The 25,715-nt window shown below is 51.1% G+C and overlaps 1 protein-coding gene and 1 long non-coding RNA gene across 4 annotated transcripts; one reads left to right on the top strand and one right to left on the bottom strand.

The window, feature by feature from the left end:
* The first annotated feature begins 3,694 nt into the window (after positions 1–3,694).
* Positions 3,695–14,635, top strand: LOC141927770 (G-protein coupled receptor 83-like). Of its 3 annotated transcripts, none has more exons than XM_074835031.1 (7): positions 3,695–3,723; positions 4,725–4,901; positions 5,086–5,204; positions 5,647–6,514; positions 7,303–7,428; positions 8,752–8,885; positions 12,840–14,635. In XM_074835031.1, exons 4-7 carry the CDS (start codon positions 6,131–6,133, stop codon positions 13,432–13,434), a joined length of 1,239 nt encoding a protein of 412 aa, XP_074691132.1. In that variant the 5' UTR covers positions 3,695–3,723; positions 4,725–4,901; positions 5,086–5,204; positions 5,647–6,130; the 3' UTR covers positions 13,435–14,635. The 3 variants fall into 3 exon arrangements, with proteins under 3 accessions (XP_074691132.1, XP_074691134.1, XP_074691133.1); XM_074835032.1 differs by lacking the exon at positions 3,695–3,723 and adding an exon at positions 4,118–4,286; XM_074835033.1 differs by lacking the exon at positions 5,086–5,204.
* Positions 14,636–19,416: 4,781 nt separating this feature from the next.
* LOC141927769 (uncharacterized) lies at positions 19,417–21,316 on the bottom strand. Its single transcript, XR_012624578.1, has 3 exons — positions 21,229–21,316; positions 20,159–20,242; positions 19,417–19,605 (listed from the first exon to the last, which is right to left on the bottom strand). It is a non-coding gene; the product is annotated as an uncharacterized LOC141927769 (long non-coding RNA).
* Positions 21,317–25,715: the final 4,399 nt, after the last annotated feature.

Raw genomic sequence — 25,715 nt, 5'->3', positions numbered from 1 at the left:
ATGGAGTTTTGAAGTAAATGTATATTTCCCACTACTTTTTGAGTCTCCTCTTCCTTCATTCCTCCCTTCCTTTGGTATGTGAGTCACCCCAGCAAACCCACCGTGCCTTTAAATTAATCAGGCCCTTAAAGGGAAGAGAGATGACGAGCTGTTCCAGGGTGCCATTATTTAAAAGCCAGGAAAATGTACAGCAAATGAGAAGGTGCCACCTCGGTTTTCCTCACCTTGTCAAATGCATCCAAATCTCAGGCTTTGCCTCCTCAGCTCGTGACAGGTGAGGTGCAAATGAGAGGCCTCGGCGGGCTCTGCCGGCTCTCCTGCCTCCCGGTCTCAGACACCTTCAAAAGGTTCAAAGAGCAGTGTTCCTGCTGCAAAGGTTTGCCTGCGGAGCCTCGGCTCTCAGGCCTCACATCAGCAATGCGCCCCTAGACAGGCTTAGCTTTAAGACTGAGACGTGAATGAGTTTTGATCTTTTCATCAAAGGCAACCGGGCTTCTTGTGAACTCAGCAAAGTGTGGTTCTAAAGGTAGTTTTTGCGTGGTTGCACCTGAACTTGGGAGTGTCCCTGTTTACTGTTTCTGTATCTTCACGGGCAGGCTAAAAGCGATCTGCTGGGGCTGCTGCACCCAGGAGAAAGCTGCAGTCAGAGATGAAGGAATAAATGTGCACAGAAACAGTCACATGTACATCGCACTTATCTTCCCCACTCCTTGTCAAGTCACTTTTATTAGCAATGAGGTTTCTGTTAAGGAAAACATGGTTTGTTTGTTTTTCTGTCCTGCACTCCCACACAGAGGGTGAAGAAGAACTAAAGAACTTCCTAAGGAAAAAACATACACTAAGGAGTGTTAAAGGCTCGGGGGCTTCTGGAGCCAAGAGTCTGCCACAGCAAAGGAAGGAGCATTCCTCAGAGGATGCCGGAGGGGTTGGCCTGGGGCAGAAGGCTGCCGGCCGCGGGAGGAGCCAGGCTGGAGTGCTCGCAGGTGCAGGTAGGAGCTGTCTGTCTGTCACTGTTACCTTCTCGAGTGTCAGCCCCACACAGCCGCTCACTCACCAGTGGGATGGGGGGAGAGGCAGAAAAGGCCCTGACCGTGTGTAAGCCCTGCTCAGCGATAATGAAAACACCCTGGCGTTATCAACGCTGTTTTCAGCACAAATCCGAACCACAACCCCATACCAGCTACTGTGAAGAATATTAACTCTAGTCCAGCCAAAATCAGCACATATCTGCTGCTTTTTCATACCACAATGGAAATCATGTGGCCAGCTGTCAGGCAGTAACTGAACATGCTGTCAGTGGCATTCTGTATGATTTCAAGGAGAATAAAAAGAAAAAAATAAAATAAAAAATCAAGGCTGAAGATCCAGACCCCAGTGGAGTCACTAGACAATACCCATCAGGTCAGGAAGAAGGAAGATTTACAGCATTGTATTGGTTTTCTTTGTTCTGTCACCCAAACCTTTCAGCTGAAAATTCAAGGACTATCAAATCCATTTTAAAGCCTTCCTTTTCCAGCCGCTCTGAAGTTCCATTATTAGTAGCTATTACATACTTCCCATTTGTATTTCAAATAATAAAGTCTAAATTGCAGCTGTCCACAGAAAATCAAATGCAATTGCTATTGCATTGTTGCTCTTTCCTTATTTCTCCTATTGAAGCCCATTTTGTAAAACTTACCCCTCCACCCACTCGCTTGTGATGAATATAAGTGCTATTTAGAATATATGCTAATGGAAGATTTTAATCTGAAATAATGTGTTTGAAAGCGCTGCTCCCATTTAGATGGGCAGCCAGTGCCAGATCATACTCTGACCCTGGGGAAATTGTGCCCGAATGTCACTTCCCAGTTCCTGCCACTTGAATTTTAATTTGACTTAAGATAGCAGATGAATTTAAAATTTGGTTGTAGTTTCTATTTTACATGTGAAATGTCAGTTGTTCAGAACTCTGGGATGTTTATCCCAGGTTAGGGAAGCCTCTGCACGGCTGCTGCTGGGTAGCATTGTCTGGAGGGAGGTTTGTAGTCCACGCTTAGTGAGCCGAGTTCAGATGAAGCAGTAATTCGAAGGGAAGCACTCTGGTGCGGAAGATCTTGCTCTGCAGTTCAGAAGTGATTAATTCAAGCCCCGGCCGTGCTGCCAACACCTTAGGTAAAGCCGAGCTGGCTTTTTAAACTTGTGTCTCAGGAGCAAGAAGGCGTGTGTGACCTACCCAGTTCCCTGCTGTGCACATTAAACAGTGCATGCAGGTATAAGGCTTGGTAATAAATATTTCAAGGACTCAGCTATTCTTTTTGTGCCTTAAAATCTGATGGTGATAACAGAGTAGACATCAATATTTTAGAGCAAAAGGAGAGTTCTTGCAGCTCATAAGTTATAATGTGCCTGGCGCCTGTGTATCTGTGGTATTATTAATCCATCTGTCTAGAGGGCACCTAGACCTCCAAGAAACAGAAAGACCTGACATTTAAAAAAGTGAGACACAAGAAGGAAAGATACTGAATGTCTTTAATATCTCCAGCCTGTAAAGTCTCCACAGAGACAGGCAGGTCACTTGAATTTTGCTTGAGAAAAAGCCAGAAAACTCTAAGCAGTTTGATTCCACAACACAGCTGTTCCTGCTCCTAAAATGTTTCCATGCGTCGGTTCGACACTTGTCTAATGACGTGGAAGACAAAGGTCTGGCAGCTCCGTCGAGCACCGGTGGGACGGGAGGTGGCTGGTGTGGAGCAAATCAAGAGTGTGCAGTGTCGATGTCAGTCAAAGCGTCAGCGTCACCGGAACCCTGGAGCAAAGGAAGACTCGTTTTGTGGCTCTGAAATCTTTTAAAATAGCTTTCTTTCAGTCCAATGCTTTGAACCGTGCCTTTGGGCACAGGGCTGGCGATGATTTTGGCCTCCGCTTGGATGTGGGGTTACAAATGGTGGCGGTTGGTTCCCCGAGCCCGGGGGCACAGGCGCGGACGGTGGTGGCAGCCGCAGATCCAACGTGCCGCAGGGCCGGCGGAGAACCACTGCGGCCTGTGACTGCCCGCGGGGACCAGCCGTGCCTGCGTGGGGGCCAGCTGGGCACGGGGGGGTCAGTGCCAGCCCCGGGAGAGAGGGGCGGGAAGGTGAGTGGCTCCCGGACCTCTCCGCCTTGGCCGAGCGGAGGGGGCAGTGGGCAGGCCGGAGGCAGAGCCAGCAGCCGCAGCTGAGCAAGCGGTGAGGCAGCCCCGAGCCAAGGCAGAGATCTCCGCTGGGCTCGCTGGGCTTTTCAAGCCCCTCTCAGACAGGTGGCACAGGCACTGGGTTTCACACCGCTGGTCGGGGAATTGAGGTGGGGGGAGATCAGCCTCGCACCCTCGGCATCAGCGTGGGTCTGCTCTGGCGACCCACACAGAAGAAACAAGTGAGGTAATATTCTAACGCCTGTTAATGACTTCCGATACCAGTCAGATCTCTTAGAAGAACCTTGTTCCTTTTTCACAAGAACAGCTCCTCTGCAGAAGGGACAGTGACCACGTTCGCTACGTGTGCCGAGCATCCCCTCTGCTGTTCCTCACGCCTTTCAAACGAGAATCAGGGGAAACTTGTCAGCACCTCTTTGTTCTGCCGGGATGCCACGGAGGACGCACGCGCTGGATCCCTGCGGACGTCTCCGTGCAGCCACCCCCCGCCTCCGCCCGGCCCCCGCTTGCCGTGCCGGTGCAGCACCGCCAGCCGCCGCCCGCCCATCGCTCCGGTTTGTGAATGGGGGGGCCCCGCCCCGCGCCCCGCCCCGAGCCCGGGTTGGCGGCCCTGGCGGGGGGCGGGGCGCTCCCGGAGGAGCCGCCGCTTGCCCCGGGGGGTCGGGGGGGGCCTCGGGGCTGTCGGCGGGCGCGGGGTGAGCGGGGGGCGGTGATTTGTATTTTATTTTTTTTCTTTTTGTTTTGGGAAAGTGCGTGACTTGCGCTGGGAGCGGGCCCGCCGTGGCGCGGGGGGGGGCGGCTGGAGGGTCCCGGGACCGGGCGGGGGCTGGAATTCCGCCTGGGAGGAGATCGGGAGCGTCCGGCCGGGCCCGCGGCAGCGGCAGAAGTTGCGCTGGGGCGGCTCCTCCGCGCTGCCCCGCGACTGCTGCCGGGGGCGGGGGGCTGCGGGGAACCCCTCCTGTTGCACGGAACCGCGGGGGTTCCGCTGGGGCTCAGCGGCCGTTAACCGGCCCTTCCCCGGGACACCGGGCAGCCCTCGCTGCTGCACCTGCGGAGGCAGCGACCGGCGCCGGGAGCCTCCCGCTGCGGACAGGAACGGGTCGCTGCGCCTGGGAAGGTCTGAGGAGAAATTCCGGCCAGAATCGGGTTACGGCTCCATCACCTTAAGCTCTTCCACTGCCCTCGGCTCCCCGGGAGGCTGGTCACGGCCCCACGCCGGCCGAGTGCCAGGAGGACCCGGACGAGGCTCTGGGTCGGTTGGTTTAGTGTTGGGGGGCCTGCGGGGAGCAGGGAGCTGGGCTCCACCATTCTTACGGGCCCCTTCCAACTCCAGACGCTCTCTGATTCCCATTTGATGGAAAATTTTCTTCCTGGGAAAGAACAAGGTGCAGCCATGCAGGGAGTCAGGTCAGGAAACCGATCCAGCTGAAAACAGTTTGTTGAATTTTCAGGTGGATCAGCTTTTTGATTTGATGGTGCAGGGACCTGCTGTGTGACTGCTTCTTTTACTCTAGCAGGATCCGTGAGCATTTATCACGCTCTCTGTCCTTCCCAGGCGTCTTTCGCTCAGAAATTTTCCCAGGAAACGTACACTGCCTGTTTTCAATGTTGGTTCTTCTCTCCGTCTCCTGGATGATTCCTCCCTCCTTCCACCCCACCAAGGTGCTTCCACATCCACTTGCTTTGCGACGCATCTTCCCGTGGGCCTCCGCTGCTCCCGACGCTGCCCAGGGTAAGCAGACAAGCCACAGCGGGTTGGGTAACGGGAGCGCGTGGGTGCAGACACGCTCCGTCCCCTGCACCTTATTTCCGTCAGAAAACTCTGACTCCCGGTGGTGTTCGCAGCCAAGGCCACCGCTGCGGCGGAGCAGAGCGTTGGGGTCTGTCCCCGCCTGCCCTGACATCCCTCCTTGCAGCCTGCGGGACCCATCGGTTTGTGCTCATGGCCACGGGGCTTGGCAGGACGGCACGTACCAAACAAACCCACCACCCTCTCGGAGAGCCCAGCGGAGCTTCGAAACGACTTTCTCCACCTGTATGTAGCCTGTCTGTAAATCCCGGTGTGCATAGTTAGTAGGTTCCACCTAATAGATCAGTGCAATCTAAAATCACCAGAAATATCTAAAAATGGGTATTGGTAAAGCTGAGGAAACAGAAATTTTTGTCTCTAGGGAATTGTTCTTGGTATCTTGCTGGTGTTGGTTTGTGTATGGTGTAAGAGGCTCCTCTGTGAGCTGTGTGCCTCTCCCAAGTCCCACCTTTTGCAGGAAAGACCCTTTTCTCCTTGAAGCTGAAATACTGGAAGCAGAATTTCAGTTGTTGTTTGGAGGAGAAAATATGAGATAGACTAAAGTCAACTTCTGATGTGATTTCTGGGTCCTGAATTGCTTTAGGATAATTGTGGGGGTTAGATGCAGACAAAAGCTACCCCCGCTCTTAAGAATGATCCCCCAAGTGGCTCTGCCTTTACATTTCAGCAGGAGAGAACTGAGTGTTCTGAAGTAGAGGCTGAAAGCACCAACCACGCAGCCTTCTGTGGAACTTGGAGGAAAAATGGACTCGGGTGAGGACAAAGAAGAAAAAGCTGACATGGGATTAAAACAACTTGAACCCCCAGCTGAGGTTTTCCTACATTTGCTACGTGCAACAGCTAGTTCTTCCTCCTCGCCCACCTGTAGAGCTGTCGCTCTTCTTGGTGTATGCAGGGGTTGAGAGCGTGCGGTCCCAAACCAGCCCCTTTCCTGCTGGAACTGCTCCCCAGCGCCGCCTCTGCCCTCGGGGAACCCATCACACCTTGGAGGCTCCCTCCAGCTTTCTGTTCTGAGGTGCTTGTAACGGCAGCTGCATCTTCACCAGCTTCCTGGAGAGCTGAGCAGTCGGAGCAGATGGATCGTTTGCTTTGTCAGCTGGAGCTGTGACCCCCGTGGCCTCGAGCCGAGTGAAGACTCGGGTTAACCCACCATGCCCCGCTCGCTGCTTCAGTCACACAGGTCACAGATGGTGGGGTTTCTTCAGGACTTTGACCATTACTCTTCCTTGGCCAAACTCATGTCGATCTACCAAGCAACCAACAGGACCACCTTCAACTGGACAGACAGCCGCATTATTGAGTGGGAGAAATTTGCTGAGCTGGCTAAATATGAGCCAGAATCCCAGAAACCAACAGTGAAAGCTCTTCTAATTGTGGCGTACTCGGTCATCATCATCATGTCTCTCTTTGGGAACACGCTGGTGTGCCACGTGGTGCTGAAGAACAAGAGGATGCACTCAGCCACCAGCCTTTTCATCGTCAACCTGGCAGTGTCTGACATTATGATCACGCTGCTCAACACACCTTTTACCCTGGTAAGTGGCCCACGGTGCTGGCCCTTCAGCCAGGAGGGGACTCGCTCACCAGAATGCCCGACCTGGTGCTCACGCCTGCCCTCTCTGTGCATGCTCTTCTAGGCCTGAGGTGTGAGCCCACCACAATCAAGTCTAGGAGACAGCTCTGCCAGGAGAGTAAAGCACTGCCCAGCAACCTGGGGGCTCCCTTCCCTCCCTTAGCCTCTGTATCTCCTGAAAGGCTCTAAAGTCTTTCCATGTATGCCACCAAACCACAGCAGAGCTTCTTGGGGAACGCAGAATAAGTGCCTGGGTGAACATGTACTTTTAGCATACGTGCAGGAGAGCACTAGAGTCACACTTAAAACTTAGTGGGTCAAAACAACTCGAATGCCAGTCGTACTAGGATGACTGGAAGAGTGTAGTCAAGCTTTTCAGAGCTGCCAGTTGGGCAAAGTCTTTGGTGAAAGCTCTCCAGGAGTGAGGGGGAGTTTATGTGACCAAAACTCAGTCCGCTTTTCCCAAACATAGTTGTCAGTGTAATCAAAAAGTTATAACTGCGGTTCACAAATGGTGTTTAAACAAATAGGCCGGGAGGGCTGCGACACCTCCACTGATTTAATCTGTGGGTTTTGACCTTATAACCTCTTATGTAAAAGTGTTTTGAAATGCAAGTAGCTAATCTTTGTTTGGGTTTCAGGTGGAGCTGCCCAGCCAGCCAGCCAGCCAAAACCCACGTGCCAGCTCAGGTGCAATCCAAAGGTTTCCCCGTGGATTTGCTGGCTGATGACCTGCTGTCTTCCCCTCAGGTTCGGTTTGTGAACAGCACGTGGATCTTTGGCAAGGCCATGTGCCACATCAGCCGCTTCGTGCAGTACTGCTCCCTCCACGTCTCCACACTGACCCTGACGGCCATCGCCCTGGACAGGCACCAGGTACCCACCCTGCCGCCCCTCTGCCGCTCCCCTCCTGGCTCCTCCCAAGCCCCTCTCAGTCTCGGTCGAGCCATGGGTTCAAGGCGGCTGAATCTTGGGGATTAGACCCAAGAGTATCCAGGGAGAAGGCACTAGAGCTAAATTCAAAGGTGCCCCTCATGTGTCAGGGGTAGGAAGGCTTGATGGACTTCTGTAGGCTGCCAGGTACGGGGCAGGAGGGAGAAAACAAAATGCAGCATCGCGGGTTTCACAGGAAACTCCTGGACTTTCAGTGGAAGAGGGTGAAGACACCTTTTTCAAGTAGGTTGGAAGGAGCCAGGTCCAACCTACCCCCAAGTACAGCAGGGCAGGTTGACTCAAGAGGCTTTGTTTTACATGGGGAGCCTTGAAAGGCAGCAAGCCAACGCTGAGTGCAGCGTGTTACTTCAGCTGTGCAGGGAACTTCTCCAGGCTTTTTAGTTCACCACCCAAAACCCGTAGATCACCAGGCTGCAGCATACTGAGCTTAAATTCTGATGCAGTTGCCTGTTTGTTCTTTTGCTCTTCTTTTCCCATTGGGCATTTGCTGCATCTTCAAGTTGCAGGACAATTGGAGTAAAAGGAAATTGAGAGTCTAAGTGGTGTAACTGTGGGACTAATGCTGGACCAGTATAAAGGGGAGCGTCAGAGTGGGAAATCTGTTGGAAACACTGGGAGGACACTTCAGAGCTGTGAGAGGCCTGTACCCCCCATCTGCCTGCAGTTGGGCTGGGCCAGCTCCTGGCGATAAATGATGTAAATAATGTAGAGGAGAGAGGGCAGCCCAGGCCCTGTGTGTGTCTCTAGCAATCACTCTTCTGTCCTGTACTATCAGTCAAATAGGATCTTCCAGAGTCTCAGGTTTTATAAGCTCTTTACTTTTTCATCTAACAAAGAAAACTTCATAAAAGGTGAGTTAATGCCTCAAAAGAGGCAAGGAGGGCTCAGCTTCATAGGTTCAGCTAGAACAGGAGACTCTTTATGAAGGAATAAACAAACATACCCATAAGTGAAGAGACTTGTGTAGATATCTTCTTTTTTTTTTTCTACCTAATGTAAGGCACAATTTAAAGAAAATGGTCCTCACAGACCAAAATAGAGGAGAAAGTTTATTTGAAAGCATTTCTGAGCAGACTGAAAAGTTCAATGTTTCCCATTTCCCAGAGCACTCTAATAAGCAGGACATTTTCCTAATCATGGCTGTCATTTTCTTAACAGCATCAGATCACGTCAAAAAATGCCTCTGCTGTGGTGAAGAGACTTTGCTTTCCCGTGCGCTAAGTCACGGTGAAATCTCTGTTGCAGGTCATCCTGAACCCGCTGAAGCAGAGGATGTCGCTGACGAAGGGAGCACTGAGCATTTCTGTGATCTGGCTGATGGCAACGTGTTTCTCCCTACCCCATGCCATCTACCAAAAGCTTTTCCAGTATCACTACAGGTGAGTTATTTCCCCTTCCAAGCGGGCGTGAAGAGGCCCGGTAGCCCTCTGGGGCAGTGGCTCGCAGCGGTGGGAGCTGCTGGAAGGGCTCCCAGGCCTGGGGAGGGACGTAGTGGAGTCGGTGGGTTTGTGTGGGGGCAAAATCTGCCTTCCCACAGCAGAGGCACAGCCCCTCAGGACGGGCTTTGTCCCAAGAAGGCCGTTTTCTCCCGAGGGCCTTTCCTCTCCCCTCCTCACGCTCGCTCAGCGCCTCGGACCTAAGAAGACCATCTCTAACCAGCTTGCTCAGGCAAGGAGGAAAGAGGGAGCCAAAGCTGCAGTTTGAAAAGGAAAGAAGATAAAACTGGTGGTGTAAACACCTGGTACTGGCATTAGCAAGACTCTACAGAAAGAACGGGGAGGAGAGGACCGCCTTTGTGAGTCGGGGGCCACGAACCCTGGATCTCCAAGACTGCACATGCTGATTCACTCATTTTAGCTTCCTTGTACTTCATCCATCTGGATTTATGAAACGGGACCAGCCTTTCTTAAAGCTGGAGGGTCCTCTGCCCAGCGTTACATAAGCAAGAAAAGCAAAAAAGAAACCTCCACCTCCTCCTCTGCAGTGAAGGGCTGGTGAGAGGAACAGTGCTTCATCAGGGAAAGGAAGTCATCTCAGCATGCTGCTCTGCCTTGCCTGGCAGGGAAAGGAGCTCTTTGCTTGGCTGAACACAACAGCAGAAGCTATTAAAAGGAGGTGAAGTGGAATTTCACATCCATGTGAGGACTGCTGAAGTATCAGAAGAAAGTGAAGGTTCTGATCTAGAGGGAAAAAAAGAAAAGAAGAGGAAAAAATAAGGGGAAAAAAAAGCGCTCCTCTTCCCCACTTCCAGCTGGTCTAGTGATGGCCTTCATTGCTGGGAAGTCATCCTCTCTACCAGGGAGAAATAAAGAACCGGACGTTTTGGGTTGGTTTGCCCTTGCAGTCTTTTGTTCCTCCATGGTACCCAACCTGTCCTGGCCCTCTTGTCCCCACCAGCCTGTGGCATTGCTAGGACTCCTCCTGGCTTGGGAACAGTCCGTAATACTTCACAAACTGGGGTTTCTCGTGGTGGTGTGTTGCAGGGCCGGTGCCTGCATTTCTCAGGAATGCCAGGCTCGAGGCCGAGGGGATAATCTTACAGTGAACGGTATTTTCAACCTGAGAACGTCGGCCCAGGGAGGGGGGTAAGGGGGCAGTGATAGGCAGCAGGAGGAGGATTTCTATTGTAGATACTGAGCTCCTGTATGAAGGACAAATGTCAGCACAGCCCATCAGCATGGCAGGGAGAGTGTTTGACTGCCCGCACGGGCTTTTTATTGCTGTTTGTATATGAGAGGTTATGCAAAATGTGAGTGTGATCTGGGGCTTCACAGCTCTTCCTTACTTGTGCTTGTGAGTGATTTGACTGAGAGACACCCCTGCGGGGGATATAATATCTTCCACTGCTTAGACTTTGTAAACAAAGTGCTGGGTTACTCCTGCGCTGGCGTTGCTTCGCAGCTGTGCTCAGGGTATTACTGAACAAATTGCTCATGAATGAACAAGCGCCACTATCTGTTTCGTGGCACCTGTCTGCCTTCATCCTTTAGCACGACCAGAGGAAACCGAGCCTCGTGTCGGCATGAGGCAGCTCGGAAGGACTTCCAGAACGAGTTATTCTCATCCCTGCTTTCCATTGAATAAAAACCGCGGTTGTAATATTGCTCATAATAGCTCCTGCAGGGCCGGGGGCTGCTGAGAGTCCCACCAGGGAGCTGCCGGGGTTCTGGGACAGGAGGAGATGGGCTCCACCAGTGCCAAACCTCTTGGCAGTGTGGCCAAGTCCACGGTCATACCAGAATTTACCAAAACACACCATCCTGTCTGGTTTTGCTCTCAGCCAGCCTCTTCCCTGAATTCATCGTGAGCCTCTCCTACAGCCCTGCGCCGTCCTTTAGAGGGTGCGAGGGAAGGGGGGCAGTGAGGGCAGCAGATGGTTTTTTGGTTACCTGCGGGCTCACGCTGCTGCCTGCTCTCATCAAACGCAGTTTTAAGCTCCGCAAGCACCAGCGTATCACCCGTGCTAGGTCTCAGCTGCGCTCCAGCACTGACAGCTGCGGCCCAGACACCGTCCTGAGCTCAAGGTGTTCCCCAAATGGCCGATTCCTGGGGGGTTGGTGAGGGATGACGGCCCACTGCTGCCCTGTCACCTCTGCTCTTTCCCTGCGGCTTTGCAGGCGGGCAGGGGATGGCTTCACCCATGCTGGATCCTGGGGAAGGAAAGGTCGGGAATGCAGTTCAGAAAGGATGATTTTCCCTTCTGCACCAGTTCCCCTCTTGAGCAGCATCTCCAGGGTCCTGCTCGGCCACGCTCGTGCCCTTTGTCATCCCCCTGACAGCCCCGTGCAGCCCCTCCTCGCAGCCGTCTGTTTTCAAGCAGTCTTCTATTTGTGGCACAAAAGCCAGCTCCAGAGGTTGGAAACAGGATATTAAAGATATTAATCAATACTGCAAGGAATAATGCAGCTTGATGGAGACTAAAGTCTGTGCTGAACACAAGTGAGCAGAGAACAAGGGTTGAGAGAAGGGCAAAATGGAATAAGAGAAAGAAAAAGGGGGAAAAAAGGAAAGAAAAGGAGAAAACATCCAGTGGAAATAAATATGTGAGTGCTCCTTTCTCCTCATGTTTCATCACTTCCAGACATCTGCTGGGGGATGCGGAGGGAACACGTGGTGCTGTGCGGAGGGTGCTGGGGTGCATCAGCCTGAAATGGGAAGAGAGCCTTGATCCGCTGGGTGGGACAGGACAGACTGTGCTGTTAAAATAAGCTATCGCATTTAGTTAAAGTCAGCTCTTGTGTTAGTTAACCATCAGAAGTTCAACTATCAGGCTTAAGTTAAACTTGAGTGAAGCGACCAGGTTTTCTAATAATCATGCCTGTTTTAAGATGTAGCAATAAGGTTTTAACAGCTGGTCTCCTGAAAAGCTGGTGGAAGTGAGATGGGCTGGAAGGGAAGGGGGAAGGGAAGGGAAGGGGGAAGGGAAAGAGGAAGGGGAAGGAAAGGAAAGGAGGAAGGAGTGCTGCCCATGCAGGGGGGGCCATGCCCCCAGCAGCCCCTTCCCCTGACATCTGTATCTTCCCAGTAGCAGTTTTCCGCTCTGGCGGGGGCGCTCCTGGCCCTGCTCGGGGGCACAGGCAGGTCCTCAACCTGGCAAGGACAAGTCAGAGCTATCTCAGGCGTGCTGCAGTGGTGGTCCAGGCTCAGCTGGGCTTGGCCAGACAGCGGCTCGTGTAGTCCATGCCCAAGAGGAGTAACGCATCCCGGGCTGGATTTAGGGTGGGCACATTCAGGGAAACCTGGGCATAACATCTCCTTTCTCCAGGTGCGCAGGGATCACCCGTGGGGGTGGGGAAAAGCAGGAGTTAGGTGGGTCCCACCCCCAATGCTCTCTCCTGCGCTGGGTTTTTGGGGAGGAGGTGGCCGGCGCTGCCGCTGTGCCCGGGCAGATGCAGCCAGGTCAGTGCTGCTTTCACAGTGACCTGAGAATGAGCCATCAGGGCCACTTCTGCCACATTAAGGGGACTTGAGGGACTCGCTCAATTAAAATCAACTGCAAATTCTAAGAGAAAACTCCAGTTTGTCTTTCTAAGAATTTCTTTGATCAGACAACAACAATTTAAGGGGAAAGGAGATACCAATACACAGTAACCAGACTTATCCTTGGTAAGACAGACACAGAGAATGAAACGAGAAGACTTTCTGGGAAACAGGGGTTTGGCTGAGCTTTGTTTTGTTGAGATGAGCGATATCTGGCCCTCCCCTGCCTGTCCTACAAATCTGAGGCGGCTGTTGTGGGTGGTGTGGGAGCCCCGCTGTGGTTTGCCAAATTAGCAGCGTCCATGTGCTGTGCAGTGGCCACGTGCTATGTGTGTATTTCTTTGTTTTTCAAGGGAAGCCACTGTCCGGAGTTTGTGCCTCCCTGATTTTCCTGAGCCTGCAGAGCTGGTCTGGAAGTATCTGGACCTGTCTACCTTCCTCCTTCTTTACCTCCTGCCTCTGCTGATCATCACTGTCACCTACACGCGCCTGGCCAAGAAGCTGTGGCTCCGCAATGCCATTGGGGATGTCACCACGCAGCAGTACATCACCCACCACAGGAACAAGAAGAAGAGCATCAAGATGCTGATGCTGGTGGTGGTGGTCTTTGCTGTCTGCTGGTTCCCCCTCAACTGCTATGTGGTGCTCATCTCCAGCCTGGGCATCAAGACGAAGAACTCCCTCTACTTCGCCCTGCACTGGTTTGCCATGAGCAGCACCTGCTACAACCCTTTCATCTACTGCTGGCTGAACGAGAGCTTCCGCTCGGAGCTCAAGTCCCTGCTCTGCATGTGCCAGAAGGTGCCTCGGGCTCAGGACAATGCGCTGCCGCCCACGGTCGCATCCTGCCGCGAGGCATGGATGGAGCAGGCCAGGTACAGGAAGGGACCTGCCTCGCAGACCATCTGCTCCACCATGAACATCCAGACGGCCAACACCGACCTGTGAGCCCAAGGGCCGAGGTGAGCTCGCTGGATCTGGTGGATACCAAAGGGCGCCCCCCCGCTTCTCCTCGGGAACCTATGTTGCTGTTCTGGTGTCTTACTACTCACTTGGGACTTGTATGATGGTGGCAGCCCCTTTACTTGGTGCAGTGGGAGCAGAGCCTCTCAAGGACCCTCCCTGTGAACCCGCAGCTGCAGCAGGTCCAGGGAACAGGCGTCTGTGTGGGGGACATGGAGCTCCAGGGATGGGGTGATTTGCTTTTGGGGGTTTCTCATCTTACTACTGGCAGTGGGGTTTCTGTCATTGCTCGTGCTGTCCTGACACGGGGGCTTTGCGGGCAGCAGAAACGGACCCGTTCTGACCTGTGTTTGAAGGAAGGACTCAGACACCCAGCCTGACTCTGTTCACATGGAGTTTCCCCAGATAATTTATACCAAAGCCTCCCAGCAGAGGTAAAGGTCAGTCAATAGCAATTCCCCCTTCAGATGGTGCTGCTCATCCTCCCCTCCACCTCCTGCCCTGGCTCTGTCCCAGCCCTCCCTCTGCTGCTTCTGCAGCCGTGGAGCCAGCGGCGGAAAACCAGCCCCGGCCGAGGGCAGCGGGAACACGCGCTGGGATTAGCAGCAGCAGCCTCAGACAGATTAACTTAGTCCATTGAGAATTTCTGTTTGTTTTTATTGTAAAGATATTAATTCAGGAAATAAACCTACACTGGCACTAAACAAAAGGCCACAAAATATTTTTTATATCAGGGCCATAGCATTCACTAACCAAAGAATGAAATCATGCTCTGTAATTACTAATTGCTGTAAAAGAGTTTCACTTAAGCAATGGAATTGACTCAGACTAAGAGGGAAGGTTTTGTTTACAGTCCCGGGAAAAATGCAGTTTAATTTAGCTGCGCTTGGGAGGCAGGTGAAAAAGAGGATGCAGAACAAAAGAAAGATTTAGTACACAAGAGACAAAAAAAAATGAAAACAACATGAAAAAGAGACATTAAAGGCAGAAAGAAACCAGTGATTTCGCAGCAGCATGGAGCAGTGGTGGGGCACTGGGGGGCAAGAACTGGAAGGACCTCCTGGCCTGGCCAGCGATGTCCCTTTTGCCATCATACCATCCCTCTTAAAACCCAAGAGCAGAGAGGCCAGAGTTCTCCTCTCAGCTTCCCTGGTTGAGCTTGAGCAAGGGACTTCTCTTACTTGGAGAAGACAACCAAAAGATGGGAAAATATTTATTACTTACTTATCCATCCAGGCTTTGGGTTGAGTAGTTGTAAGTCCTTTGCAGAATAAAGCTGTGTGTGTTTTGACAGTTCCTGGGTGATCCTTCAAAACTCAGTGGTGGTGACTGGTACGTGCTGCAATGGTGATGGAGGGGCTCTGGTATGGACCAGCCAGGGTGGTTACTCTCTGCTCCTCAGACCTGAAATTCATAGGGAAACACCTCACTCATCACAAAAAACCCAAACAAACTGCTTTGGATAAGACGTGTTCAGCACTGGTGCAACCTTGTGCAGCAGTTCTGGGCCCCACAATTTAGGCAGGATGTGAAGGGCCTCGAACGTGCCCAGAGGAGGGCAATGAAGCTGGTGAAGGGCTGGAAGGCACGTCCTGCGAGGAGTGGCTGAGGGCTCGGGCTTTGTCTGGTTGGTGAAGACCAGGGGATGTTTTTCAGCAGTTTAAAGGCAGTTGTGGCTGCTTGGGGCCGGGGCAATCCCGGTCTACCCTGGCCATAGTCTGGACTGAGCTTCTGCCCGGGGAGGCAGCGGGGGGACACGGGTTGCTGGCGAGGACGAGGATGTGCACCCAACCACCCTCCTGGGTGAGGGTAAGAGAGACCAAAGAAGGGAAAGTAGGATTGACTTTTTTCCCCATTTGCACAGTGAGAGAGGGAACAGGAGAGAAAGAAGGGGAGGTCCTCGCTTCCAGGGCACTTGACCCCACTTGGCCACATCCCTGCACCTCGGGTGTATGTTGCAACATCAACACGAGGAGCAGCAGCAGAGGGGGATGAACACACGATCCCCGAGGCCCTTCACTTGGAAACTAACAGTTATTTGAAGATGGGAATTTAGGGCAGCCAGCCATGGGGCGCAGGCACTGCCCTCTCTGTGTAGAGCAGGGTCTGTTTTCAGTTGAAAAACATCGTTGTGATTTTTTCAAAATGTTAAAAGCATCTCTAATTAATGAGCATCACCTCATTTAATTATTAAGATAAGCTGACATTTGCCTTTTTACTGTTCCTCATTCATCAACTTTTAGTGAACAACCCTCAAACTACCATATATTCCACTTTATTAAAATACTATTTACTCCCTGTGGAAAGGTAGATGTCAGCATGAAGTTTTTGGTTTCCACTACAGAAGTGTAGCAGTGCATTTCCACTCACATATCTGCAGAAATTTAAGAGACCTTTTTCCCAAAGATTGCAAAACTCAGCATCCTTCATCCTTTGGTTGCTATAGTACAAGTTTTTAGCACAAGCTGAGGCTGTAAATGAGCCGTGCTCATAAGGTACAGGGGACAGGCTTCTCCCAGCGACTGGAAAGTTTCCTTTGAGAGTGGAAATGTGAGTGATGGCAGCCTTGGGGCAAACTGAGAGCTGGCCACGAAAAGCCTGGGAGGTGCCGTGTTGTATGGGCACAGGAAGGAAAAAAAGTCCTGGGAGGTCCTGCTTTAAAAGGACTCACTGGAAAAAGCACCCCTGCCTCTCGAGTCCAGGACAGGGATGAAAAATCAGCAGAAGAGAGAGTTAAGCAACAGTTGGGTAAAGCATGGAGTCACCCAGGACATGGCCTGGGACAGGAGGGGACAGACCCCCTGGCACTGAGACCCCCACCTGGTGCTTGCTCTAGATCTGGAGGACTTGATCAGGGCTCTTGAACTTCCCTGACATGCTCTCACAGGGCCCCTTCAGAAAACAAGGTTTAAACTCGCTGTTTGCCAGTAGGTAAGAGGATTCATGCCAAGTAGTACGTAGAAAGGAGGAGCAGGAGGAGCACCCATCTGTCCAAGGCTGCAGCGCCCGGTGACCTGCGACAGCAGCACCCGTCAGCAATGAGGCGGACGCAGAGCTCAGTGAGCTGTGATTCATGGCCTCATTTGCTGCTCAGAGTTACTCGACTGTTTCAGACAGACACTCAAGAAAAACACTACTGGGGTCACTCGAAAACCATGCAGAGTTTAGCAAAAACACTCACCTAAAATTTCGCCCTGGATGAGCATATTCTTAATTTGCTGTTTTATTGCCCCGGACAAAACTTTCCAGGGCTCTTTGAGTAACACCTGCAAAGCAAACATTTCAGAAAGAAACATCAGAAGATGGAAAATTTTATCCTGTCCCCCCAAAGCTCTCTGTCACAGCTCAGGGAGCTGCGTGTGACCCAACACCCAAGCAACAGCCCCGTGCTCACCCTGGGGCCCTCCGTGTGCCTTTCCATAGGCTGCTGTGCACACAAACCTCACACAGTTTCTAAAGAGATATTTCTGTGTTCTCCTTCAGTGTACATATTACACCTTGGGCTTCTATGAAATAACCATAGCAACAGCGCTAACACTGGTATCTTCCATGAGAAATGTTAAGCTATGGCTCTCTGAAATGAAATCTGCCTCACTGTTGGCAAATTCTGGGGTATGAGCCAAGCCGGGGATTAAATCCCATCCCCAGGGCTGTTTTACAGTGTGAGATGGATAGATAGAAATTTTCAATACTTTCTTCAGATGTTTGTCCAAGAATGCTGGTACAGACTGGTCACTGGTTTCCTCAGAAACAGCCAAATTTCTGGGAAGCACCAAACAAAGCCTGGAGTGGTACCTGCCCTGTGATAGGAGAGCTCTTCCGGGAGCCCCTGTCATGCCTAGCGGCTGTGGGTGAAGTACAAGTCTCTTAACCTTGTGTTGAGTCCATCTTTAATATTTCTTAGGTTGGGTTTTTTTCCCTTCTTTTCTTTCTTTAAATGGCTGCATAATCTTCTGGAGGAATCAAAGACCTCATGCCAAAGAAGTGGGTCTTTCTCCATACTCCCATCCATGTCGTTTGCCATCTCTTGCTGTGAAAAATAACCTAGCTGGTTTTCCTTGGATCTGTCAATCGTAGCATCTCTTCATTGCTGAATTTTTCTCCCCTAAATGGGCATGATGTAAGACCTGAGTGTATTGCATCTTCGTAACAGCTTAGCTATCTAGACTGGTAATTATCAATGCCTGAATGAGATTCAAAGCCTTGCACGCTTTGCCCATTGCCTCGAGGCTCTTGTATCACTTGAGGATACCCTGACTAACGCAGCAGCACTCTCTCGGCAGTATTTAGGCAAATAATAGGATGCACAACATAAAAAAACTAAATAAACTGAGCTATGTTGTTTGACTTGGGCAGGAGATCGCATCTCTGCTGGACTGCAGGCGCTAGGCTTGTTGCAGCACTCAGAGGACTTACCTAGCCAAGGCCTGGGAAAGAGAATCTAAGAAATTCTGCTTTTGCTGAAACAAGTCCAGGGCTGAGCCAACTCAGCAGGTAAATAGATGCTTAAACATTCGTTAATTTGCCTTCAGACACACCGCTCACCTGTGGGAATGGCTTCCTGAGGGGCGCTGGAGGCAGCCTGGTGTCCAAGACCAATAGGACCAAGGGAGCGCTTCCAAACACGGGACCCCGCTCCCCGCGGGGTGTTGCCCCCCGCTCCCAGCAGGGCTGTGCTGGCTGCTGCGGGTTTTGTGCTCAGAGTCCTGCCCCAGCCGGGGCAGTGGGCACGGCGAGGTTGGCTCCCTGCAGCCCATCACTGTGACACCCCAGCCCGGGGGCTGGATGGAAGCGTGGGGTGGGAGGAGAGTCCCCCGGGAAGCCCGTCCGCAGGGCCCTCGTCCTCTCACAGCAGCGGGCAGATGGCTTGGACCCGTCCCTGGCAGGCAAAGCCCTGGGGGGCAAGGCCCTGAGGGTGAATTTGGAAGGCAGACTGTTGAAACACTGAGTTACCAGAAGTCTGCTCCAGAGAAACTATTTGAGCACGCACAAATCAGTATGCAGGGATCCAACAGAGACATGTCTGAGTGATTAACAACCCAGATTTATTAAGGTTAGCTCATGCCAAATGCATCTAACTGCCTTCAGCATAGTTGCTGATGAAGACGATAACAGAGAACACAGTGCAGGGGATACCTGAATTCCAGAGACAAATCCCCTTATATAGCCCCACCGCATAATGAACAAAGAAACCACAAAATGCCAACTAGATTAACAAAAAGCAAGCAGAAAAAAGCCCACAATGAGTCAGAAAATTAGCTCAGGAAGGAGAAACAGAATACAATTATCATCAGTTAGCTCTTCAAGTGGAAAACAGTACCAAGGGGCTGTCCAAAGCACGCTGAAGGAATAAATGGAAATGTCCTCAGTTAAATGCAGATCAAGCCCCGGGCAGAGGGGATGTAGGTGGGTCAGTGTCAGAGAGCATCCTCTTGAACCGAGGTGTAACTCAGCAGATCAGGTCACTCCCAGACCAGGGGAAGGTGAGGGAAGAAAAAGCTGGAACCTCACCCAGGAGGTTCAGATGCGAAGGGCACACCCAGAATTAACACCTGGAAGCTAACGAGCAGACTCACTCTGCCAGGGGCAGCGAATGAGAGTCTCTCCCTCAAGTCAGGGCGGATGGCTCTACCCTCATGCGGGGCGCGGAGCAGACACGCCTGCTTCCCTCCAGCCAGCACCTCCTGCGCTGCGGCAGGCGGAAAAATGCTTCTGATCTGCCCAGACTTTGGCTGCAGCCCCAGCAGGAATGCCGACAGGCCAAGGGCAGGTTCAGCACACCCAGCACGATGCTGCAGCCAGCTCGGGGTTTAAAGATCGAAGGGGTTTCACAAAGCTGCCCTGTCCCACCAGTGCTCAGCAGTAATCCCTACTCAAATTCCAGAAAATATTCCTAAACCACTCCCCTGAGCCTGATGTCCAAGCACTCCCAGGGCACACACCTTCCCAACGACAACCACAGCATCCCCAGGAGCTTTCTGTGCTGAGCAGGTACGTCAGAGGCGATCTCGTTGCTGGGGGTGGGGGGGTGGAAATGGCGCGTTTCGGGTGGCTGCGCTGGACCAGGACTGAAGTCGTTGGGGGTCGCTGGCTGACGGCGTGGGGCAGGGGCACAGGAGCAGGCTGCCAAATGCTGCTGCAGCTCAGGTGAGTGCCCTGGTGATGAAGGTTGAATTAATGCACTTGGACCTTGTAATGAGCTTTTCTTCTCCCCTGAGCCCACGCTGGCTAATAACACCCTGTTAGCAAAGCCAAACCGCAGGAGGATGCTGCCCTCTGCAATGAGCTGCCAGTGAAGAGCAGCTGCCACTTATCAGAGATGAGAGGAAAAAAAATAGTAATAAAACCCCCAAAAAACCAACAGGCTGAGTCCTGCAGAAACCATGTTTTTGCAACACAATAGTCTGTCACTTGAAGAGACTTTTCCATGACAGGCCTCATAAAAATCTCCTTGGCAGATAAGGACAGAGGAATTGCTTTATAAATGAGATTGATGGACCATCTAATTTGTCTGCTGGAGATAAAAGCAATTGCTTTATGGGACACCATAAGGGACAGTTATAATGAGTATCCCCCTTAGTGGAATTTCTGCTTATTGCCTTGCAATTAATGCTGCTTCAGAGCATAAAGGTTTATATCCACACCAAGTGTCACCTCTGCCTAACAAACCCGCACGCTTTCGTTGTACAGGTAAGAATCTAACACCTACTGTGTCCTGGCAGCTTGTTGAACCTCGGTGGTCTCTTGCCCCAAGGATCCTCCCTCTGCAAGGAGCTTCAGCTGGTGTTTGTAGCTGAAAGTAGAGACAGTGATTTTCAAAACATGGTTTTTGACAGTTTCATGCCATTTTACCAGAACTGCAGCACTTTCCTCAGCCAGGTCTTCAGAAGTCACCGCTATTTCAAACCCAGGCTTGTAGCCAGCCTGAGTGCCGTAATCAGTCTGAGTCCAGGCTGGCCAGACGTCGGGTGTTGTTAGGCGATGGTTTATGATACATAATAAAAATGATGGCAGGCAAGTTTTAGAGCAACAGATTGTGTTCCTTTTTTCCAGACAGAGATGGTGTTTGCTTGCTTCTACATCTTGTCTCTGGCAATTTCCAACAGGAACTAAGGGAACAATCAACCAGTGGCCTAAACCTTTTGCAGCTTCTTTCTCCTTCCACCGCTCCTTTTGATCTTTTACTGGTCATGCGTGTCAAACAAGGCAAAATTCAGAATTCTAAGGAGTTCCTGGATCACCCAAAACTTCCATGATGGATTTACCACAAAGTTCAGTTAATGAGGAGTTGCAACAGATGGGAGGACTCTGGGCTATTTTGGAAAGGTTTGTTTCCTTCTGAACCTTTCACATTAATGTTCATAAACTAAGTTCCTCATAAAGAATGGAAAGGAAACAAGTTCTAGTTTTTACCATTACAGTATTTCTAGGATTGCCTTCATAGTACATTGTCTTTCCTGAATCTGTCTTTACACATCAATTATTTAACAGACGCTCTTAATTTTCCACCCTGTTCTTGAATGGAACGCACCAGAGGCTCTTGCTTACGGACAGTGAATAACACTGACAGGGCCCTGCATGGGGATGGCAACAGCTGCAGCTCCAAATAAATACTTTAACGCAGTATCCCCTTTATGTTCACATTTCTATTGCAGCCTATAGATTTTTTTTCCCTTTGTTAAATTTGAAGGTTAGTTTTAAGAAACCTAAAGCTAAAGCTGACTTGAACATAAGGTCACCCTGTGTTCTATTTAAAAGAATTATACTAAATTGCATTACCTTGCCTTCTATTTAGTGGAATATAAGTATTCTGTTGTCCTTCACAGCTTGCAGGGCATAATGTAGAAATACATTAATCCTCTAGGTGAACTGTAAGGAATAACATAGCTAATAAAGACGATGAATATTTAGCCATATATTCAGACATCTCAGCTATAAATGGGAACAGGTTGAAAATTAACCTTAAGCTTGTTTGATCCCCAGCATTCCAATGCCGCAGGCGCCGTTGTTGTCCTCCTCCCGGCAGTCTCTGGGATGAGCAACTTCTCATGACTCACTGGTGCCCTTCTGAAATACTTCTGGAGAGAAGCTGGAGGATTGTATCTTTAAACGGTACGTTGCAAATATAAAGTTTAGTGCCCGACGTTTCTGGTTCACTCTGGGGGCACACATTCTAATTTAAGGGCAGATTGTTATTTCATTTATGGTGTGATTCACGGTGTGGATGGAGAAGTGGCGGGACAGAAAAAAAAACAGGGAAAAATCACTCTGAGGGTCAGTGACAAACCCAGCTGGGGTGTGCAAGGCCTTCCCGGGGCGATGCCTACACTCCTTCCCTCAGCTCCGTCCACACACCCCGGCCGAGCATCCCGCTGGGGGGTTGGCCAGAGCCCCGAGCCCAGCCCAACCCCCAGCCAGTCTGTTAACGCGATCTCACCGCGGGCTGGACAGGAACGGGGGTTCCTGGGGTTTTGGCTGGGCACTCAGCAGCCGAGAGACTCCTTTTAGTCCTCGGTGCAGCCCTGCAAGGTGATCTGTGTGTTTTAAAGCAGCGGGATTGCTAAACCCTGCACGTGACAGCAAAGGGAGGCTGGTGACCTCAGGAAAAAGGACCGGCTGTGTTCTCTGCTCTTCTTGTTCTCCCAGCTCAAACATTATAAAACGCAGCTGGCTCACGTGTTCTTGCCACCCGAAAGGTTATTTATCGCCACGGCCTCTAGGCCTTATCTGAGAATGACAGAAGAGCTTGCTGGAGGAGAGGGCAGACGCTCCATCTCTAGAAGAGGCTTTAAAGGACAATTCTCTCCCTTCCTGTGGGTGATGTCGCTAATCAGCGCTGACGCCGGTGCCCACAGCCCAGCCCAGCCAGATGTGGCACAGCTGTCCCCAGGGCAGCCCTGTGCTGGGACCTGCTTTGGGAAGAGCCTGGCCTGCAGCACAGCTGAGTGCTCGCAGACTGGTATAAAAACGGTAAGTAAGAAAAAGAAAAGGGAGGACACTGACAACAGCAGCTTGGCTAGTATCCCTTGTTACAGAAGCTTAAAACAGAAAGCACAGACAGCCCAAATCATATAGCTTTCCATGATCCTTATTCTCCATATTCTTGGAAAAACTAAAGCTCTGTTAGAAACTTTAAGAGTTCTGTTTTACAACCTTTTATCTGTCTGCTCCTTCAAGCACTTACCATAGAGAGGCACAATGTTTGGTGGGTGAAGAACGCAGATTGTATTTTCATTCTCCTAGAACACTGGCATAGCAGCAAATCAATAGAACAGAAAATATAACACAGGCTGTGGATAGAGCCGGGGAACTAAAAGAAGGAAAGGCAGGGGGAAGGGATGCTTTATACTCATTGACGGGAGTGCACCGTGTGGGCAGCTGGACCCCCCCCAGAGACCCACTCGTCGGTGCAGGCAGCAGAGGGGCCTGGCTGGTTTCACCAGAGGAGGTTTGTCCATTGGTGGCCCCACACGGTGATTCCACGTTTGGCACCAATGCCTGTGGAACCTGGAACGGTCACACCAATTCACGGCAGTCTAGCCCCTGCTTCTAAAAGATGCTGAGATCTTCTTGGATCTCCTCTCCATGGGGAGAGGGGGACTGTGTGTGGACACAGTGTCTCGTACCAGCAGAAGGGAGGGGGACGCCTGCAAACGTTGCTGCAGGTTGTGCACTCACTGGCACGGGCTGCTGGTACCCCGGGGAGCTGGCGTCTGCCCTGGCCTGCAAGCGAGAGCAAAGCATTTGAGGAACTTATGTTGGGTTTTACCAAAATATTCTACTCCAAAACATTGTAAAACATGGCTGTAAAGAACACGAGAGTTGGATAATCAAACAGTAAAAAAGTAGGAAACTAAAACTTCCTGTGAAATTGGTGTTCTAGCGTTATGCTGCAGGTACTGCCACAAAGCTATCGATTTGTCTGCCAGCTATGACTAATGAGATCTTATATGTATATGTGTGTATGGAACATGTATCCTCATTCCTGGGAAAAGCTTAATTCTTTCATCTGGAGTTTTCCAATAAAAACACAATTAGTCTACAGAGTGTGGTAAAAATCCACAGCGGTTACTTACATTAGTGGCCATGAAAACCAGCACTCTTTGCTGGAAAGTTCTGCTCACAGCCCCTCACACCCAGCCCACAGCCCCTCGCACCCACTGCTCTCTGAGTGATCGCCAAGTGACAACGTGAACCTTCAGCCCCCCCCCCCCCCCCCCCCCCCAAGAAGCCCCCCACCTTCTCCCCTTGCAGCCCCCCAGAAGTTCCCACCCCAGTTTGCTTCTCCCACATCCCAGCTCCCCCGGCCTCTCCCCGCTGTCCCTCTGTGCTGCTCTCGGCTTGTGCCAGGCTAGTAACAGGCTCAGTGGCCAAGCCCAAATCCATTTACCTGTTTTTTCTGAAGCCAAGTTGTCAAATTTTTTGTTTTGCCTTTGTGTTTCCCCCGGTCATTGCAAAGGAGAGACTGAGGGTGAAGGGGGGAGGAACTGCAGCATTTTCCTGCTTGTTTTTTTAAGCATTGCTAATATGTTCTCTGCTCCCCCTCCCTGTACAGAGTGGAGGATATGAGCCTTTCCTCCCTTACATTTCATTTATATTTACATTTGTATTTACATTTATATTATGTAGGCATAGCTACACACACTGTGGATGCCAGGGTGCCATTTCACACACCTTTCTGTGGTGCCTGTGCCGTGGGACGGGAGCAGGTCTCCATCGCTGCCTGGGGTAGGGGGGTGCACACTCTGGGGGGACCCTCTTGGGCACAAGCAGGGTGAGAAGCCCTTTGGGGGTGGCCGGGGTGAACACCCCTAGGCACCGTGTGCTCGCTGCTCCTACTCGTTTTAAATTAACTGTAGGAGGTAAGAAATTATGAAAATTGGCCCTATTGTTATTGTATTTGATTGGGGTATTCATCTATAATCCAGTAATTCCCTAAGTCCAGCTCAGAGGAGGATGTGAGGGGGAGTTTGAAGAGGTTGCAAATGGGTTGCAAAACCACTTTAATCTTTTGCTCAAACTCTGTTCCCCAATGCAGCTGCATCCGAATCCAAAATCAGCCCATTATCCAGTCTACTGGCTCCCGTTAACATCATAATTGTCACGTAGAAAGAGGCTGTCCAGTCTCAAAAAGCCTCATTTACCACCAGGACTCAGGGAAGGAACACAGGAATTTCACTGGGGTAATAATGTATTTTTGATGGGTAGTAATAATTATTGGCATCACGCTGTCCCTGAAGACAAAGAGCATTTGTTTTTCATCAGCCAGGCTTTATGGTTGGAGTTGCAATGTTTTCCCCTAAAAATGAACTTCTGCTGCCAATAAAATGAATCAGGCTAGCATTTTTAATCTTTTCTTTTTTTGGTGGTGGTTGCTGTCGCTCCCAGGTTGGTTCCAGGTGAGGGGGTTTGCTCTCACAAACAGATCCCTAATCCTCTAAACACTACGCCCAGTTCCCCAGCCCTCCGTCCGCACGGCTGGGGCAGCATGATCCAAGGGGGGGGAAATTGGAGGGAATCTAATGGCAGAGGCAGTCCTCAGGCCTGGGTGCAGTTCCATCTGCCCAGCAAAGCCATGGGGTGATATTTGCACTTACCGCGGAGGGAGACGCTGGCGTCCCAAACACACACACTGAGAAGGTTTTTAGCTGCTCTTTGAAAACTGCAGCTGGAGAGTCCCTGTGAGTCAGCCCACAGGTTTGAAAGGTGAAGTTTGGATGGTAGAAGAAAAATAAGCTTCTGTCTCCTGGCAAACACATTCAATAATTCAATAACGTGCTGTAAAACGTATGTTTTCATTCACTTGTAATTGCCCTTGTGTCCTGCAGAGCAGCAGTAATATGAGAACCACACACACAGGGGAAGGCCTATGGAAAACACAAAATGGGAAAATCAGAGAACAAACAATAAAAAGTCATCTGTGGGGAAGGAAAGTGAAGGAGGAAGGAAACTTAGGACTGGAAATTCAGTTCTCGCTGATGGATTTGAGTCTTCATTTTTAGCAACCGAAATTTAATTGACTGTCCTCTAGCCCCGATGCAGAGGAGACAGGAGCACACAGAAACGGGGAAGGTTCGGTGCCACAATTAGTCTGTCAAGGAGAGCATGGAGGTGCAGGGCTGAGCAAGATGAGCCCAGTGGGAGAAGTGGTTTATTACGGCACTAAGTGCAACCGAAGCCTGCGGGGATGAGTAATTCCCACACGGGGAGCAGCAGCAGAGCACGCGGGAGCGGAGCATCACCAGGCCTGGCCCTCCTGACAGCAA

This window comes from Strix aluco, chromosome 10, assembly GCF_031877795.1.
Source record: "Strix aluco isolate bStrAlu1 chromosome 10, bStrAlu1.hap1, whole genome shotgun sequence".
Taxonomy (NCBI): domain Eukaryota; kingdom Metazoa; phylum Chordata; class Aves; order Strigiformes; family Strigidae; genus Strix; species Strix aluco.
The sequence above is the reverse complement of the archived record's forward strand: the minus strand, read 5'-3'. Positions and strand labels throughout refer to the sequence as shown.

Bases quoted from the DNA above. Each gene is read 5' to 3' on its own strand.
- LOC141927770 (XM_074835033.1), top strand. From the start codon at position 6,131: ATGCCCCGCTCGCTGCTTCAGTCACACAGGTCACAGATGGTGGGGTTT. The intron at 7,429-8,751 runs GTACCCACCCTG...TCTCTGTTGCAG, and splicing joins TCGCCCTGGACAGGCACCAG to GTCATCCTGAACCCGCTGAA. The intron at 8,886-12,839 runs GTGAGTTATTTC...TTGTTTTTCAAG, and splicing joins CTTTTCCAGTATCACTACAG to GGAAGCCACTGTCCGGAGTT.